This window comes from Eublepharis macularius, chromosome 14, assembly GCF_028583425.1.
Source record: "Eublepharis macularius isolate TG4126 chromosome 14, MPM_Emac_v1.0, whole genome shotgun sequence".
NCBI classification, from domain to species: Eukaryota; Metazoa; Chordata; class Lepidosauria; order Squamata; family Eublepharidae; genus Eublepharis; species Eublepharis macularius.
This window is the reverse complement of record NC_072803.1, coordinates 51,368,198-51,387,764: the sequence shown is the minus strand read 5'-3', so window position 1 is coordinate 51,387,764 and position 19,567 is coordinate 51,368,198. Positions and strand designations below refer to the sequence as shown.

General features: G+C 43.7%; 1 protein-coding gene across 1 annotated transcript in view; it reads right to left on the bottom strand.

The window, feature by feature from the left end:
• Positions 1–19,567, bottom strand: part of PAPPA (pappalysin 1) — a 286,686-nt gene that overhangs the window by 249,210 nt on the left and 17,909 nt on the right. Inside the window, exon 2 of the mRNA XM_054998574.1 lies at positions 6,683–7,751. Within this exon, the coding sequence (XP_054854549.1) occupies positions 6,683–7,751 (1,069 nt within the window). The remainder of the gene's footprint in view (positions 1–6,682; positions 7,752–19,567) is intronic.

The following is a 19,567-nucleotide window of genomic DNA, read 5'->3' as shown; positions in this document are numbered from 1 at the left end:
CATATGGCACATGCATGACATTTGGTACAAAAGACCAGTGGAAGATTCCTAATGGCCTGGCTCCATTTCACAAAGGAAGCAAAGCAAGCTCAAAACCTGAGGGGAAAATGTAGAGGAGGAGAATTTCGAAAGTATTTGTACTATCTGCTTTAGCTAAAGTAGCACACGGGGAGTGTCCCAGAGCACCAGGAAGGTAAGTGCTCCCCCACCCACATCACACCAGGAAGGTAAGTGCTCCCCCCGCCACATCACACTAGGAAGGTAAGGGGCCCTGGCAATCCCCACCCCATGAAAGTCTAGAGTGGGAAGAGTATACTTGTGCCTTTTCCATCTTTTTCCCTGACCGCCATACCCCATTTTCCATGCCGCTCTGGTGCCATTCCACAGCTAACATTGTAGAATTTGAGCGTATGCCTTTTATAGTGGCCTATGTATTTTAACAATGCCTGGACCTGAATTACTCTGATTGGTGATAACTTATATAGTTTTGTGTGTTTTTAAGACTGTATTTATTCATGTTTTGTTGATGTTAACTGCCCTGTGCCTATTCACGGAGAGGGCTGGATATAAATCTATTAAAATAAAAATAAAATAAATTGGTGGACATTGAATCAAACGGTGCCTTGTTGATTTTTTCTTTACTGTCACTGCTGACTTTATTTTTGCCTTTATTTTTTTGCTCAGATTTGGTATTTTTTGTGACCCCCCCCAACCATTCTGCAAGTAGAGTTTGCCAGGCATCCCACTATGGCAGGAGATCTGCTGGTAACCCTTTCTATCCTCCACCACCATTCTGAGCAGTAGCAGAAAAAAATATTAAAAATCACTATCAGGCCGACAGCATGGTATCACTCCGGCCAACCTCTGCTGCATTCGTAAACCCCAAATTTAGCCCTGTTAGTGGAAGAAGGATCCATTGCTTCTCTTGGGCAGCCATTCCACAGCCAAACACTCCTCCAAAATGGGCCAGTTTCTATTTTAGTACAGTTTCTTTGTCAACCATTTCCTTATTTTATTCTATTCTAAAAAGAAGCTGACTCACAAATTAGGATTGAACACACTCGGAATATGCAGTGGGGGTGGGGTGAGATGGGGAGACAGGACAGAAATCATCTCTCTGTCCAGAAATAGATCCCACCCTTTCCTCTGTGTAGTTAATTTTACTGTATCTTTTGGTAAGCTTTCAATATGGAATATTTTCCTGGCATCGGTCCCTCAGGTTTCCCTGTTCTGTTTCAGGCAAGTTCTATATTTTGATAAACTTCTATTAATAGCTGTGCTCTGTGGGCTATTAAAAACACACACACATGGCCCCCGAATGAACAGTTGCTTGGTAAGCAAAAGTTCCGGGCTGTTCCAGGAAAGAGACGTGGATGTCTGAAGGCACACCAAGTTTTGACATCGTGACTCGGAGCCATCTTCCAGGTCATAATCAGACCAAAACAATGGTATACAAGTAGGGCCAACTTGAGAAAAAGGGGAAAAAAGCCCCACTTCCTATAAGAGACACTTGAAGAAATCCGGAACCAGGCAGACTGAGGAGATTTTAGCTTGAGTTAAACTACTGAGATATTGATAAACAATATCCTGAGTCTCCTCAGTTTTGATCTAACATGCTGACCACCACATCATACTGGCTATTACTACATGACAGGGATTTGCTTAGCACCTAACTCTTCACAGCCTCCAGTACACTTACAATGGAACGGGCATAGATCAAACTGAACATGCTGACCAGTTTATTTAAACCTTGGCCTGCCACAATAACATCAGGATGAGATCTGCGCAAAAGCCTATTAAATCCATCAGTTGCTTTCATTATCGGGGTTTATGTAAATACCACCCTTCTGTATTAATGTTTTAATTAACTATTTTAATTTTGTGCTATTTTTACTAATAATTTTAACTTTGTAATTTTGTAGTATTCCCTCTATGTGGGTCTTTGACTGTATAATAAATTTGATTTGATATTCATTTAAACATGTATACCTTGGTTCTCTCCTATAGTACAGCCTCAGTTGGAGGGAAAGATGGCCGGCCAGGGGGGGAGGGGGGAGGACCCCGCCACGATTGAGGCAGGAATGGCCACTGCTGGGGCAGGAAAGGAGGCACAACAGAGGGGACTAATGCAGTGAAGGAGAATCTGTGTGGTTCGAGTCCTGGACTATAAGTGGGATACCTGGGCTCAAAATTACGATTGTCAGTTCTGGGTTGGGAAATTTCTGGAGATTGGGGGGGGGGGGTGGAGCCTGAATAGGCGGGGTTTGGGGAGGGGCCTCAGAAGGGTATAATGCCATACAGTCCACCTCCAAAGCAGCCATTTTCTCCAGGGGAACTGATCTGTGATATCTAGAGATCAGTTGTAGTTAGGGTTGCCAGGTCCCCCAGGGCTCAAATTGGGGGATGGAGAGGTGCAGGGGGTGCACAGAGGGGCCTCACCATGCATGATGCACTGGAGCCTTCATCATCATGCCAGGAATGATGTCATTCCCGGTGTGACAACGAAGGCTCCGAAACATGCAAGAGTGCGCTGCAGAGCTCACGTTCCCATTCCCTGCACCTCCTCCCCCAGGCTAGGTAAGAGGCGGAGGGGGTAGGTGGACTGGGAGCCTTAGCTGCAGTTCCGAGAGACCTTCAGCCACCACCTGGTGTCTGACAACCATAGTTCAAATCCCCACTGCACCACGAAGTTCATAGGGCGACCTTAGGCAACTCCTTCTCTCTCCGTTTGTAGTGAAGATGAAGTGGGAGGAGGGGGCTGAGTTCCTTGACATGAAGGTGAGATTCGAATCATAAATGGATAACAGCATAATAATCCTCAGCACATAACGAGCCCAAGGACCCACAAAAACCTGCTGCCAGCCCTTGTGGGAGGTCAGAACAGGCGCTTTCTCCAACAGCTGCTCATAAATACCCAATTCTGCCAAGGTGTGAAAAAGAATTGTTGTAACATGCAGGGAAGTTTATTTCTGTGCTCATCTTTTTCATTCCTTCCCGCTCCCCAAGGTTTTACCGGTAAGAAAAGAAGATGAAGATACGGCAATAGCCCCATCCTCCCAAGAATAACAGCACATCATAAGCCAATGAAATAGCTCTTGTTGGAAAGATTTCATGACAGCTGTGAAAAAGACATTATAGCCAGGTAGATTTTAAAAAATAGATATTTGGAGATTTTCAGAGAGGTTCCAAAGGGAATTTATATGACAAATAATAGAGAAGAGCCCTATAAATGAAACAACATCAGATATACTCTAAACCTCAGCTAATAAATATCTATATACTTCCAACTGACAGTTATTATTGTGGAAGACACTAGGATGCCTGAAAAAAAACCTATCTGAATTCATTTCTCTCTGTATTTCTCTTGCTCACTTTTCCAGCCTGCATTTTAACTTGCCTGCCCCAATGGCAATTCAATAGCTTTTGTAGCCTACATTTTAACATTCTGATTTAGTTTACTGCAAGCATAAAACACTCCTAAAAATCCATCTCCCCTTCACCCTGGGGAGCGATTCTATTTGACACAATATTCACAGAATACCGCTAACAAAGACAGAAACAGCGGGAAGAACAGGTGCAAAATTGAGAGGGAGGGCACCTAGTTAGTTATAAAACTTTATGGGGGGGGTGGATATAAAATGATAAAATCATGCATACTATAGAGAAAACAGACTGAGAGAACTTTTTCTTCTTCTCCCCCACCCAAATACTCGAACTCTGGGGCACCCAACGAAGTTAGTAGGCAGTAAACCGAAGACAGACAAAACGTAAGTTCTTTACAAATCTTATGGAACTCACTGCCACATGATGGCAGTGATTATTACCAGTTTAAATGGCTTTGGAGGGGGTAGAGAAATCCATGAAGAAAAGGTCCGTCAACGGCTATTAGCCATTAGTACTTCTGTGTTGGAACATGGAACCTGCTAAATGGAACACCCATGTCCTCTGAACACCAGTTGCAGGATGGCAACTGCAGGAAGTTGGTTTGGTCTCAGTTCCCCTAGTCATGGGCCTCAGAGCTAAATTACACGAGACAAATTACAGGAGGATGCTCACATGAAGGGAGACAACATGTTAGCCAGGAAGCGAAGTTTGTAGAGAGAGTTTCACCTCTCTCTACAAAGATCGCTCCTCAGAGGGTTTGTTACTAATTGACAGAGCCTTACAGGAGGCAAAGAGGAAATTAACAAACCCTCCCAGGAGCCATCTTTGCAGGCTCTGCAGAGAGGTGAAATTAACAAACCCTCTGAGGAGCAATCTTGGCTGGCTCTGTAAAGAGGTGAAATTAACAAACCCTCTGAGGAGCGATCTTTGGCAGCTCTGTAGAGAGAGGTGAAATTCAAACTATGCTTCCTGGGTAACATTGCATCTCACTTCACTTGGGCATCCTCATGTAATCTATCTCGTGTAGTTTAGCTTTTAGTTACAGGGTCATTTGGCTGGTCACTGTGGGAACAGGATGCTGGCCTAGATGAACCACTGAGCTAATCCAGCATTGCTATTTTTTTGGCTTGGTGACCAAGTTGTTTTTCCTGAATCCTCCAAATCCTAGGTTTTGACAGCAAAGTGTATCACCACATTTTCATGAACAGGCCCCTTTCTCAAATGGCAGCCCACTCCAAATAGCAGCACCCCACCCTCAATAACTGAATCATAATAGAGCTAGCAACATATTGAATATTGAACTGAACTTTTTAACACTGAAAAATCTCTTCAAAATAGCAGTATCGTACATATTATACTATATTAATTGTGGACAAAATTAGTCATATGTAAACAATAAATATGTGTTGTATACATCTACAATGTGCTCAGCAATTATCACCCAATGCTGTAGTTTCTTATATTTAAAAAAATTATTTCATATTTTTATGTCCAAAAAAGAAAATATTTCCTAGAAGGTTTTGGTACTCTGCAAAATTTCCATTTTTGCTACTTAAAAAAAGCTGGGGGAAGTCCTAATTGTTCCACCAACACCTTCTCATCTTAGCTGTGAAATTACAGCCTTCATGCAAATTTCACCTCTCAGACAGCCCGCAATATAACTCCTTAGAATCCCATTAATTGCAGCTAGATTAAGCCACAAAATCCTTTCTGCATGAGAACTACATTAACTACATTCATCTATTGTGAAGCAGCATGATATAAACTAACACATGCAACCACTGATCACTGACTGGCAACAGGCTATGGATGTTTACAGAGAATGGACCACAAGACAGACCAACCTACATTTCACTACGGCAATCAGTCTTGACATTCAAGAACATAAGTTTTGTCAGAAGATCGAGCACATCAGTCGGTTTCACTATAAAAAGGGACATGCCTTCTTCATCTATCTGACCCAAGGCTAACTGTCAGCAGCATGTATTTAATAAACAGGACCATCATTAATAAGAAATGGGTGTCACCAGAACATGTGATTCAGTTCCGAGTGCCTGCTTTGGCAAAGTAGAAGACAATATCTTCCCACCCACAACTGTTATGTAGCTGTTTGCTAAAATGTCCAATTAAGAATTAATAACTGGTCCAAGCAACCATTGATGGTGAACTGAAGTGACCCTCACGCTCATGGAAAGTCCCTTTTGGAAGTCACTATTGTGCGCCCCCACCCAGGCCCAAAATGAGACACAAGCACACAAGGTCTCCTATGCGTGTTCAATACGAGTTGCTTATACGGCGAGTTCATCAAAAGCAACTTTAGAGCAAGACTGAAAACGAAGTGGAGTGGCTATGACAATTCAAGGGTTATGTAAATTCATACAATTCTATACCAATATAGGATTCAATGTGAGCCAGCATACTTTAAGGACTGCCTTCTCCCATATGAACCTACCCATTCACTCCAGTCATCTTTGGTGGTCCTATTTTAGGCGTCCCTGCTATCTGAGGCCAGACAGGTGGCAACTCAAGAAAGGGACTCCTCAGTCATGGCACCAAAACTTTGGAACTCCCTCCCCAGGGAGATTAGTCTGTCTTCTTCTGTTGCTGTCTTCCACCAGTGGGTGAAAACTTTTTTGTCTGGCATCCTCCTAGTAACTGTTACTGGACGTCCTCCCTGGCCTTTGGGTTGGGTGTTTGTGTGTGATTTTAATGAGTTATTCTTAGACTTTTTAAAATGTTGTTTTTAAAATTTTAATGTTTTAATTGCCACCCTGGTGACCCTATTTGGGTAGAAAGGTAGTATACAAATGTTTTAAAATAACGTAAAAGAAATTAAAAGTGTATTCTAATTGTTTTCCTATGAGTGCTATGGACCAGGGAACAAGGAGGAAAATTAAAACACACTTGGTTTCCCTGACTTAATTCCATAATCTACCAGTGGGCATAATAATGAACAGGATTATACATATACAATCTAATGTGCACATGCCCGGATTAGTTTTCCAAATAAAATCTGGCAAATTGACTATTTGCCCTAGCACCAAGCACACTGGATTTTATTTATAAACACACTATTTAAATATTATGCCCTCCTGTAGATGTGATAGAGGAACTCCTATTTTCCCCACAACTCCATGTAGGGGAAGAAAACACCCCATACTGCCCCATTTAAAAAATCAGCACACTGTATTATTAGCTTTTTTAAAAGGTTAAAGAAGAAATACACATGGACAAAGAGGACTGGGCTGGCCTGTCTGGTATCATTACAAGGACCTCAGTTGCTTAACTGTGTGCCTACCTGTGAGGAGAATCTGGATCAAAGCATGTCTTGGTGACATCCGTTATATCCGGGTTACAGCAATCCCCACCATCAAAGTTGTACCTCTCATAGTTACAATCCATGTCACACAATCCGTTCTGTTTCTTCTTGTTAAATGATGAATGGCGGACAATCCGGCAGTCTCCTCCATCATACCCTGTTAGGGTATGATTGCATTCCGGGTCACAGTTTTCATCTCCAATCTTGCTAATTTCACAATTGGCCAAGATGAGGCGATGGCGGAGGGAGGAGTTTTTAACCTCCAGCACCTCTAGTTCCCATGTGATGTTATAGGGGCTAAAGGCTTCATTCAAGTGCTGGTGCTGAAATTCTATCTGCTGGCGGCTGACCGTTGGATTTTGATGGGAGTCATCATACACATTCACTACTCGGTAGCGTACTGTCTTTTTGTGGCGGAAGCTCAGAAGCTCATTGTAGCTGGCAATTACTTCCACGTTGTCACAGACAGTCTGCCCGCAAAGAGGAGGATCGAGGTTTGTATCCAACAGGTAGCCAGGGTGGGACGAGAACTCAATCAGAGGACTAGGGCTGTCTTTCACGGCAGACCAGGTGTTTTTCACATTGAGTAAACTCTCCTGAAAAACAAGCTGAGGTAGAGGAGCATCTACTTTGTGAGTCACCTGGGCCATGTCCAACAGGATCTCCTTCTGAGATCTGGCCGTTCTCCAAAGGCTGAAATGTTCAATATAGCCTCGGTAATTCTGATTCAGAGCATTCCCTCCAAGCATGAGCACCTTGCACTTCAAGGTCAAAGGGCTAAAGATGCTCCCCACCTGTTCTCCGCTGGTGGCCACTTGGGCGCCATTCACATAAAGCTTCATCAAGCGTCCATCATAGGTAACGGCTAGGTGAACCCACTGATTCGGGAGGTAGCTACGATGATCTGTAATGGTGGTGACTTTCCGGGCACGGTCCGTCTTCAAGGAGAAGAAATAGCGAGGGTCTCTATTCCCCTGGTCACTGACGGTGTTAATCCCCAAGACCCATCCTCGATCACGGGTTGTGTACGAACATTTGTCATATAGTCCTAAGTGTCCCCCCCAAAAAAGAAAGAGAAGTAAATATGGGTGATAGGACAAAAAGATTATTCTATTGCATTAAGAAAGAAAGATAATATTCATATTAAGGTAAAGGTAGTCCCTTGTGCAAGCACCGAGTCATTACTGACTCATGGGGGGACGTCGCATCACAATGTTTTCTTGGCAGACGTTTTTGTTACGGGGTGGTTTGCTATTGCCTTCCCCAGTCATCTACATTTTACCCCCAGGAAACCAGGTACTCATTTTACTGACCTCGGAAGAATGGAAGGCTGAGTCAACCTTGAGCTGGCTACCTGAACCTGGCTTCTGCCAGGATCAAACTCAGGTCGTGAGCAGAGCTTGGGCTGCAGTACTGCATCTTACCACTCTGCGCCAAGGGGCTCTCTAAATTCATATTAAATAAGTGGATATAAGACCATGGGGTATTAAGCCACCTGGTTGAGCATGTGGCCATAAATGGGGGAGAAGACCCCTGTGCTGAATCAAAGGTCAAGACCTGCTATAAGCCTGTGATATGAAAGGGGTTTCCCACTCTTTGTCCAGGAGCCAAAATTCCTTTGTAATTACTTAGTGATGAAAAGCTGTTCCCAGATTTTCACTTTAACTCTACTTGAACTGCAAGCTTGACATCACTTGTACGAAACAAATCCTGCAGAAATGCATTCACTGGGTAATTCTCAGTACCCTTGCAAAACTGCAATTTCTTCCATTCTTTGGGGTAAGTCCACAGCAGTTAAATCTATTTTCTACTTGTATTGTAGATGTGCCTTTTCTTCAAATCAGCTACACTACAGCTCATCAGAGACTGCATCTGTCTATTAGATTAATTTAGAAATATGACCGTTTTTATGCTCAGCTGGATGGCATAAGAAGAGATTCTCCTGCAAGACTGTCTCTGGATCAAATCTTGCTTCTGCAATGAGTCTCTAGGTAGCCTTAGACCAACTACTGTCTGCCTCAGCCCATATAAACATTGTGTTGTTTTATTCATTGGTCTATCTAGTTCAGCATCGTGTTCTCTGGCTAGCAATGGCTCTCTAAATCTGGGGGCAAAAGTCCTTTCTCCTGGAGGTCCTGGGGATGGACTCAGACACCTTCCTATGCAAAGTCACAGCCACTCTGAACATAGGAACTTCTGCAATAGGCAGACTTCCTCTACAGAAGATGACAGCAAAGCACGCATCTGTAAAGCCACTGACATTCAAAAGCACTATAGAGCACCACGATGTGCTCTCACAGAAAAAAAAAAACTACTTCTATAGAGAAGCGTGCATTTAGCATAAAGAGTTCACTGCCACAGGAGGAAATGCTAGCTTTAAAAGGAATTAGATTAATTCACATAAAAGCCTCAGAATAGTCATATAAATGAACCTTGGTGGGCAGAGAGAGGATGAATTCCACTTATGGGGGAGGGGGCAATAGTGGGGTAAAGCTATTATCTTCATGCCCTGTTCTGTAGGCCACTGTAGGATGCTGGACAAAAGGAACCTTTGGTCTGATCCAGCAAGAATCTTGGGAAATCCAAAAGCAGAAGGAATACCTTGGCTCTGGTTGACACAGAATTTCTGAAAGGTGAATTTCTAAGCTTTCTGCATCTACATAACAAGGACATTTGCCTTCGATTTTGTCTGCCTATTTATCCCTAACTCATGCTTACATGTAGCTTATACACTTGCTCTGTGATTTTATGCTCCCCCACATCCCATCCCAATCCTGTATCCTGGGTTTCACATGTAGCAGAATGAAGAGGCAAAGCGGGGATGGAAGGATACAATATCTTGGGGAAGATCAAAATTTGAATGTTGCCTTCCCTGATTTTTTTTTTTAAAAAAGCTCACCAGGAGAAAAGTTTGTGGACCAGATCCAATGTAAGGTAATTATTAGCCCTGGGTTTAAAGTGCTGTTCAGCCATGTCATTCATTGGATGACTTTGTACCAGTTCCCTTTTCTTTCAGGCTTACCTAGACCATAAGGTTGTTGTTAAGAAATAACTGGGCGGAGGACAACCCATGTAGACTGCCCTGGAAGAAGAGCAGGCTAGGGAAATAAAACCAAAACCCTGAGTACTTAGGTTAAGTTATCAGTGCAATCCAAAGCAGAGTTACTACAGTCTAAGTCCACTGATTTCAATGGGCTTAGACTAGAGTGACTCTTCTTAGGATTGCACTATATGTTTCCCGTGCACAGCCATCGGAGAGCACCCTTTCCATGCATCTCACCCAACTTCAGAAACAAGGACTGCTTTCCAGTGCATTGGCTGGGGCTGAGATTCCAAGATCAGGGAGAACCTCTTGAAAGAAGAGAGACAGGACCAGCTAATTTGGAACCACAAAACTAGGGGGAAATTCAGATGCAAAAAAAAATCCCCAAAGCATCCTTAACCTCAGTACAGGCACATAGTTCTGCTGAAAAGCCGTAACACGTGGATACTTCAGGCCACTGGAATACTTCTCATTCTGCCCTCTCTCTTACACTCAAAGGCCAGTAACCTTCATCTCTGCAACCCATCATTCCTTCAAGCTGACGCCACCCGTCACCTTCTTGTTCTGAAGAAATGTCTCAACCCTCATCTATCAACAATTCTTTGATAGCATTGTGGTCTTAGAGAGCATCAACAGAGCAAAGGTTATCAGAACATTCACTGGAGTTTTTCTCCTCCCTTACCCTCCCTTTATAGGTTTGGTTAAAAAAACCAAGTCTATGAAGCAAAAGGGCTTTTTTTAAAGGCATTTCTTAGCCTCCTCTCTCTGCCCTGTTATTTTCCTAGGGGCTCTTCCTTCCCCTTTTCCTGTTACCTTTGGAAGAGAGATGCCAGTGTTAGGCAGGTAATATGTTTATTCATCTGTGGGGTGCACGCAGTTCAAAAAAACCTCCTTGAGACCAGTTCCAACTTATGTTGCTGCTTCTGATCATTAGAAGGGGGCACAGGGAAAGAGAGAAACAAGTTGGTTTGCCCTGGTATTCAGATCCGGGCTACAGTGAATGTTTGCCAAGAACATGAAAGCTATTGAATTCAAGCTGCAAACGGCAGGGTCAGGCATTCCCCCATTGCTTTGCAAAAAACACTCATCCGTTTATTCACCTTTAGGGTTGGCAATACTGTGTTGTGAGAGCAGCACAACACAGAGACACTTCTGTGGTTAACGATGAACTGTTTATTTACAAACAAACCATTTGTACAACCCAGGACAAAACTTGGATAACAAACACTTTGCTATTTCCAAAGAGCCTATTTGAGCCTAACAAGCTACAGGAGTCCTTTAGATCATTGTAGCAAAGTGGCTGAAATAGAAAACATTCTGTCTGAGGGTGGTGACAAGCTCAGACTTGGTGTGGCAATAGCTTAGGAGACTTCTATGCCTTACAGCCTCCACCACGGAAAAAGGGGCACATTCCCAGTCTTGGTTTTAACCACATCAAATCTTGTGTGTATTGTCAGATGGCCATCCCCAGCTACTTTATCCTGAATCAGACCACTGGAATCTCAAGCTCACGACTATCATCTCTGGCTAATGGTGGCCCCTCCGAGAGTTCCGGCAGAGAAGGGTATTCCCCACCTGAGCTGCCCGTGACTGAACCAGAGATCCTCTGAATGCAAAGCCTAGAGATCCCTTGGAATGACAATGGATCTCCAGATTACAGAGATCATTCCCTCTGGAGAACAAGGATGTTTTGGAGGGTGGACTTAAGAGCATTAGACCCTACTGAGGTCTCTCTCCAAACTCCACCCTCCCCAAACTCAACCCCCAAATCTCCATGAACTTTCCAACTCAGAGCTGGCCACCCTAGGCCCATCCCTTAACACACCAGAAGGAACAAATCAAACAACTTATGAGAGGGAAAACAGTTGTGAGCAACATGAATTCCCCGCCACAAAAGAAGGCGGGAGGGCATTCAACTGGACTGCAGGGCAACATGACTGTCATCCATATTTGAGGCTGATTTTCACTAGAGGTACTTTTAAATTCTTGCTCCTGCTGTTTCAAACCAACTATCCCATTTAGATTTTCCCTCTCCTTTGACTGACTCTCCGGTGTTTTCTGTTATGTATCATTTTCCATTTCTACATGCCCTTCCAACCCATAACATGTATCACTCATCAAATAAAATATACGTTATTTTATTCCCACTTCACACAGATGTGGTGAGGATGAAATGGAGAGGAATGACGTTGTAAGCTGTTTTGGGTCTCCTCTGGAGAGAAAAACGGGGCAGAAATGTCTAAATAAATGAAAAAATCCTCTCAAGAACAGACTCTTTCCAAAGCAAAATGGTAGGATTACAAGCCAGGGTCGATCTGAAGAAATGGCTGCACTTGGGTCTGTCACATACACTTTGCCTAACCTACTTCATAGGGTTGTTGTGAAAGGGAAATGGAGGCGAGGAAAATGATGCAACCTCCCTTGAGTCCCCATTGAGTAGAAAGTCGGGGTACAAATGACGTAAATAAAATATGTGAGGACTCATGGAGAAAAAAAATCTCATTCTCCCCTCCATGCTGACCCCATATCGTGCTTGGCTCTGCAGAAGGCCCAACCCCTCACAGCCAGGTGACAGGTGCTCCAGTGACTCCCCAAACGGCCACACAAGTTGCAACTTCTGCACTAGGTAAACAGTGCTTTTACAGTTGTTCTTAAAACCTCTCTTTTTCAGATTTTTCTACAAAACTCCCCATAATTAAAAAATTCCCTATACCTCGGGTTGTCCCTCTTACAGATGTTTGGATCCGCGTAGAGGTACATGCTTATAGATATATGATTATGCATATCAATGACACACACTATTTCTTTAAATATATCAATTGCACATGAACAACACACAAGAGAAACAAAACCAAGAGTGAAAAGCATGAGACTCAAATTGACCAAAAATATTAATCAACGTAAAAATAAAAGTGAGACCATTTGGTTACATCTGGTGCGGAAGCCCTTGCTACTGGAATTGTCCATCACAATTTTGACGACAGGAGGGCCACAGCCAGGGTGGGGGCACTGAGTGGAGGGATCTGCCCCACTGGAGAATTTTAAAAGAACTTAAAATTTTATACTTTAAGAAAAAGAAATTTTCTGAGAAAAGTAACAGCAACTTGTCTCATCCCCACCTCCCATTCCAAAATCGATCCAGAGGAGTTAGCCGTGTTAGTCTGTAACAGCAAAACAGAAAAGAGTCCAGTAGCACCTTTAAGACTAACCAACTGTACTGTAGCATGAGCTTTGGAGAATCACAGTTCTCTTCGTCAGATGCATGTCATCTGATGAAAAGAACTGTAGTTCTCGAAAGCTTATGCTACAGTACAGTTGGTTAGTCTTAAAGGTGCTACTGGACTCTTTTCTGTATTCCAAAACAGTGCTCTGAACACAACCCATTCTTCCTGCCTAGATCTGCCCACCCCAGATTCCCTCTGCCTCAGGACTGGGTTTTGATTAAAATCCTTATGGTTAAATGATCCTGAAAACATCCCTCAATTATTTGCACTGTGAGCGTGGAGGATCCCTTTAAAATAAAAATGGTTCTTATCCAGTGTATATGTTAACGGTGCTAACAGCTTATAAACACCAAAACACACACATCCTCACTTGGGTTTGGCAAAAGGGCTCCAAAGGTGTTTTGGTTAGAAGAAAACCACCAATTTTGCATTCCTTTCGTTCAAGCCCCACCTGGTAACATGGCAGCCCCACCTAGCGTGGAAGGCCGGCTACAGCCGTGCAGAGAGGGAAGGGGGGGATTGTAACTGCTTTGGCTACTGCAATCCAGTCCCACTAGTCTTTAAAAGTCCAGCAGGTCTCTATTTAGCTCTTTGTTTCTGATACGGTAGACCCACTTGTAATGGCACTGGGTCTTTTTTGCTACTGCAGAAAGCAACCTTTCCCCACATTAGAGGGGAGATTTTTATTTGCAACACATTACAGGGGATAGGGAAGGTGGCTGTTCCATTCCCCCAGAAGAAAAAGGGAAAGGGAGGGGGAGAATAACAATCCCCATAACTTCTGGAAGTTGTCATTGCTCGCTTTGCTGGAAGAATACAACCAAAGGTGACAGGACTTAGTTATGAAAGGGGAATTTAGGTCAACAATCAAAGCTGCAGTCAGGGGCCCACGAACAGGGAGTTAAAGGTTGGGGCTGTGGTTTTTTCCCCTCACATGCTTTAATCGTTTAGTATCAAAGTCGCAGCAGAACGCTTGAAAGAGCAAATATTCTACAGGAACCTATAGGAAGCTTTTATCTGTCCAGAAGAAAATAATTAAATGAGACAGATTTGGGTTAAGTATTCCCATGCTCCATGCAATTGGATAAAGTCAGAGAAGATCCACACAAGCAGTTTTTCAAGTTCTGCGTGGTGGAGATTTTGAGTCTGGACCCATAATGGAATTTTTTTAACATTTATTATTATGGGAGGTAGGAACTTTGCCTCTCCCATCCCGCCTTCACCTTCTTCCACATGACCCCTAAATAATTCAAACGCCGACATACTTAAGCCAACAGCTCAACCCAGATCATTGCTAGCACAACACAGCCTCCAGATTCTCACTGGAAGCAAACAGCAAAGTGGCCATCTTTGACAAGGGCTGCAAATAAGTCCATCTCACCTTTGGCAACAGGCACATTCCCTCCTCCTTTTTCAAAAGAATCAACAGCACCCCATACATGGTCTTTCTCTGTGGTGGCCCCCACCCTGTGGAACAGCCTGCCTGAGGTCAGGATTGCTCCCACTCTCCGAGCTTTCCACAAACGATGCAAAACTGAATTATTCAAAAAGGCTTTTTACTCAGATAGAAGGGCAGTATTGTAGGGAAGGGGTCTCAGATGGTTCGGTAATGAGTTAGGAACCAAAGACTTCACCAATATGTTGTATTGGATTCCTGTTAATTGTGAACTTGTACCTATTTACCCTATGGTATTGTTTATGGAAATGTTCTTGAGATTGACTGTATAATCTCACACTGTATAATCCACCTTGAGTCTCAGTGAGAAAGGCAGACTGTAAATGACATACATACATGCATGCATACATGCATACATACATACATAAAATTCACTATCATAGGGAAGCCACTTAGGATTAAATTACAGAGCTTCCACACTGCTTGGCCCACGCGCTGAAAAGCAGAGAGTAGGTAGCAATCTCATGCTGGATACGGACGTGTAAGGAAAAGCTGGTTTTGGAAAAGGTGCTCCAAGTGAACTATTTTTGCTCTGCCAGGAAGAGAGCCACTTTCTATGATACTAGCAGTGATAAGACCTTGCCACTGAGAACACTGGCCAAGGACAACACCTCTTCTCTAGTCCCCATCACTGTTAAATCTTTGGCCCTATCTGATCCCAATGTTTGGCTTTTCGAGGTTACACTCTTAGACTTTTACTGGCACACTGCTAAAATCCTAGTGTCTTCCTAACAATGGGAAAGGGGGGGGGGGTAGGACGTTGGTCAGCAAGTTTTCTATTTGCATGGAGTTTTTAATGCAAAGGAATAAGGAGTTTTTTATGCAAAGTGCTGGAATCCACAACGTATGGTCTGACCTATTGCAGACTACTCTACTATCTCATTCTCTTGCATGCATGAGCCAAGCCTCAGGTGACAAGCAGTGCACAACCTATTCTTTTACCCAAGTTTGTTTTGATTTTAGGACAATGGTGTTTTCCTGGCATATCTTTAACCAAAAGAACCAACACCCTATTGGCTTTTTAACCCAGAACAGCAGAGTAAAGGAATGTAGCCAAGAGGGGTAGATCCTTCTACAGTGTGTAATAATGAGGATCTGGCAGTGATCCTTGGGATGAGATGAGGGATGTTACAAGCAGGTCCTTATTTTCATCTGTTAAACGGTAGAGGGTACATCATGCTCTAGTTCTTGATCAACTTCCCAGTCAAGGGCAAACTAAAGATTATACTAAATCTGCCACTGAAAACTGAAACAGTGTCTAGCTGATTTCAGTTCCCAATGTCTAATAGAATTTATTTGTGCTCTGGTGCAGTAAAGCGCCTCTTTTCCCAACCGTGTTATTGGCTACCACCTACATCATGCACTCCAATGTGGAAGGCTTCTGCATGGCTTCTTCTGCATGGATCGCTCTTTCTTCAACTTCTGAGAAGTTGGAATGCTTATAATCATTGATAACACATCAAACTGCTGAATCCATGGCTTGAAGTGGGCCCATTGAAATAAAATGAAATGAAACCAGACTCAATGAACTGCGGAAGTTTCAAAGATTATAGCTTGTGAGTTCCTTAGGATTTTTCCTTTGTTATCACATTTTTAGGAGGGGTGATTAAAATTGGCAAACCTGTGTTTTAATTTGACGACTCAATCTGGCAATGTCAGCCTTTTAGTTAACAAATGTGACTAGCCTCTACAATATCCGTGTAAATTAACAGCAACAATACTCTTGAACCACATCTTGGGAAAGACACTCAACATTAAAGTACAGCTCTTCAGAGGCTGCAATTTTTTTAAAAAGTAGGGGGGGAAATGCAAACGAAAAATGTATTTGTGGATACATCTTCGGAGAAGACCAAAGGGATGTACAGAAAAGTCCTGTTTAAAATTTCATTGGAGCCTTTTGTTGCTGATTCTTCTTCTGTCTTTGAAGACAGAATAAGATTTTTTTTTGTTTTAAATGTTGATTGAAATCATAAATTGTTCTTCTGTTTTTACTCTCAACTTTCTATAAAAAATTACCTTGAGTAATTTTTAATAGAAAGCAACATGTTCTTAACAAATAAAAAATTACAAACGACCCAAAGAAGTTCAATTCACACCTTTCTTGGCCTGGGGCTGACCTCAGCAGAAGGAGATAAACATTCCTTCCCAAGACAAAGGCCACACTCACAACAACTCTGAGTTATGATATTAGTTTACATAGTCCTTATCAGCACAAAATAAAGGATACAAATCTCAAAAGTTCTTGGACAGAACGGAGCAGGATGCTATCAGCACAAAAATACTGGCTGGGTTTAGTGCCTGATCAGCACCTGGGAAGTCCATTTTTGTAAATGACTCAATGCATGATGGAACAAGTACTCCAAACCTGATTCTGAGGGACCCCTTGGGGCAAGTTCTAGTCATTCATGATGCCAAAGTAACTTGTTAATTACAAGTCTAGTTAATAACATGAACAATAATATTTGATTTATATACTGCCCTTCAGGACAACTTAACGCCCACTCAGAGCGGTTTACAAAGTATGTCATTATTATCCCCACAACAATCAACCTGTGAGGTGGGTGGGGCTGAGAGAGCCCTGAGAGAGCTGTGACTGACCCAAGGTCACCCAGCTGGCTTCAAGTGGAGGAGTGGGGAATCAAACCCACTTCTCCAGATTAGAGTCCCGCTGCTCTTAACCACTACATCAAACTGACTCTCTATGGTAGTTTTATACCATAGCTGAGCTAGTCCTCTGAAAGATCATCTGAAACTTACTAACAAATCCCTATTTATTTAATTATAATTCTATCCCATTGTTCCTTCATCTCAGATCTCAAGGCAGGATATGGAGCACTCCCATCCAGGGACAGAGCAGGCCTGGGACCCCTCAGCTTTGGCAACACTGCTTCAACAGGTACCTTCCAATCACAGTCCCTGAATAGCACTGTCATCCTGTTCAGGGGCAGATTGGCCATTCAATCAACTTTCAGGGAAAGTTCTCAGTTGTCTACTGGCAGTCTGGAGCAAACAGAACCAAACCGCCAGTAGTTTGGCCAGCACTATGGGGGCCACTCAGTTGAGACCTAGCCAGTGGCACCATCAACAGGAAGCTCACCTGTTGACAACTGGCAGTTGTGCAAGAGGAAGTAACTGATGAGCCAACATCCACTGTTGGTTTCTGCCAGTCAAGTGGCCCTTTCAGAGTTCGCTTGTCGTGCCACAGGGGCCACTCACCCTGGCTTGCTCCTGGACCATTTTAACTTCCCAACCTGCTCCTGATCCTGATCTGGTTTAAAGGACCCATTCCTGTACTGAGTAACGAGTGTGAAGCCATCAGGAAAATCACTGCAGTTGCCAGCACTGACACATGACCATCGACGTAGAAAAGGATTTTCAAGCTTCAGCATTCAACTGCACGAAGAGGAAAAAGGCAAACGATTCAGTTCTGCAGCGACAGCATAAAGAGCCTGTTCCGCTGGATGCAAGACAGCCGCAAATCAGCCGCTCTGTTCTAGTGACAGTTCAGCTGTTCGACAAGACAAAACAAATACCAGCTGGAGAAAAAAAAGAAAGAAAGCAGGCACTTGCACAAGAGACAGAAGTCAGTCGGGAGGGAGGATAAGAGGTCCAGATAAGGATTTGATCAGACAAAGTGCTGCCATTCCATCCTACATCCTACCTGCAGTAATCTAAACGAGCTTGTCAGAGGAGGAAAACACGAGCATCTCTACTAACCTGACATTTACAACAGGGACTAATTTTTTTTTGCTAAACTCAAAGGGCTGAATCCTTGATGTAGCTTCTCCAAGTCTTCTTCTAATGTTGGAGCTCCTCAAAAAGAAAAAAGTAGTCCTCTGATGGAGAAAGACACTGTTAGAGGAAGGAAGTCATAGGATCCAAGAGAAAGAACAAAAGTTTGGAATTCATAAGCAAACTTGATTATGTTTTAAAGCTTTTTGCAAATATTATAGAGTGGTCGTAGTGGTGGTAGCTCTCATGTAAGGTTGCCAGCTCCAGGCTGGGAAATTCCTGGGGATTTGGGGATGAAGCTTGGGGAGGGCGGGGTTTGAGGAGAGACCTCAGTGGGTATAATGCCACAGAGTCCCCTCTTCAAAGCAGGCATTTTCTCCATGGGAACTGATCTCTATGGCCTAGAAATCATTGTAATTCTGGGAGATCTCTGTCCCTCCTGGAAGATGGCAACCCTACTCACATGCCATAAAAACAAGTGAATGTCTCCACTTTACATTCAGTTAAGTATAAGGTTGTCAGGTTCCCTTACCCTCCCGGTAGAAGGGGGGTTGGGCACTCACCTTGTTCTTTGGCTCCATGAATGCAATCCCATTGCGCAGGGCGCAGGAGCACTCTTGGGCCCTGCACAATGACACCACTCTCAGCAGTGTGCCTCGAAGGACTGTTCCCCACCTTTTCCACCCAATGGCCAGGTGAGTTATGGCAGGGAGCAGGGGGGGGAATGGGGGATCCCCCGCCCCCACCAGGGGACCTGAGATCCCTATTTAAGTAGCCTATCAGCATTCCCATTATCCTACTGTACAAACGGTACAAACAGCTGAAGGACTGTTAAGGGTTAACCACTCACAGGCATAGAGAGCTTTGAGTGACAGGCTACTCCAAGGAATCTGATTGGGTAGCATGAGCTGGAAAGCGGAGAGTCTGTTTTCAGTCCTAGCTGAAAGAGAAGGAGAGTGAAGAGTTGGGAGACGGAGTCCTAACTTAAAGCAGTTTAACACTGACAGGAGAACTGGGGCAAGTTGGCAAGGAGGTTTGGGAAGTAGGTGCAGACCTACTTCGGGTCAAAGAGAAGGGTAGATCTTCTAAGGAGATTTTCCCCACCCAGTCAAACAGGGAGGTAGCTCTGGAGAGTCAAAAGATCCCTGGGCCGATTCCAGACGGGCACAAATAAAGCGAGTGCTTTCGCTTTTCCAGCGACCTCACTCGTTAAAACACGTAATGTCCCGTCCCTGCTTACCTCCAGTTCATGGCGCTGTATTGCGCTCCAGAAGCGGACGGTGTGAACGCCGTATTGCGGGTTTGCACACTTCTGGACGCTTCGTCGCCATGGAGGGGCCCTCCCCTTTACCTCCTTCCTTTGCTGGCTGGCCGGCAACAATATTCCCTTAGTTTTTTTTTAAAACCGG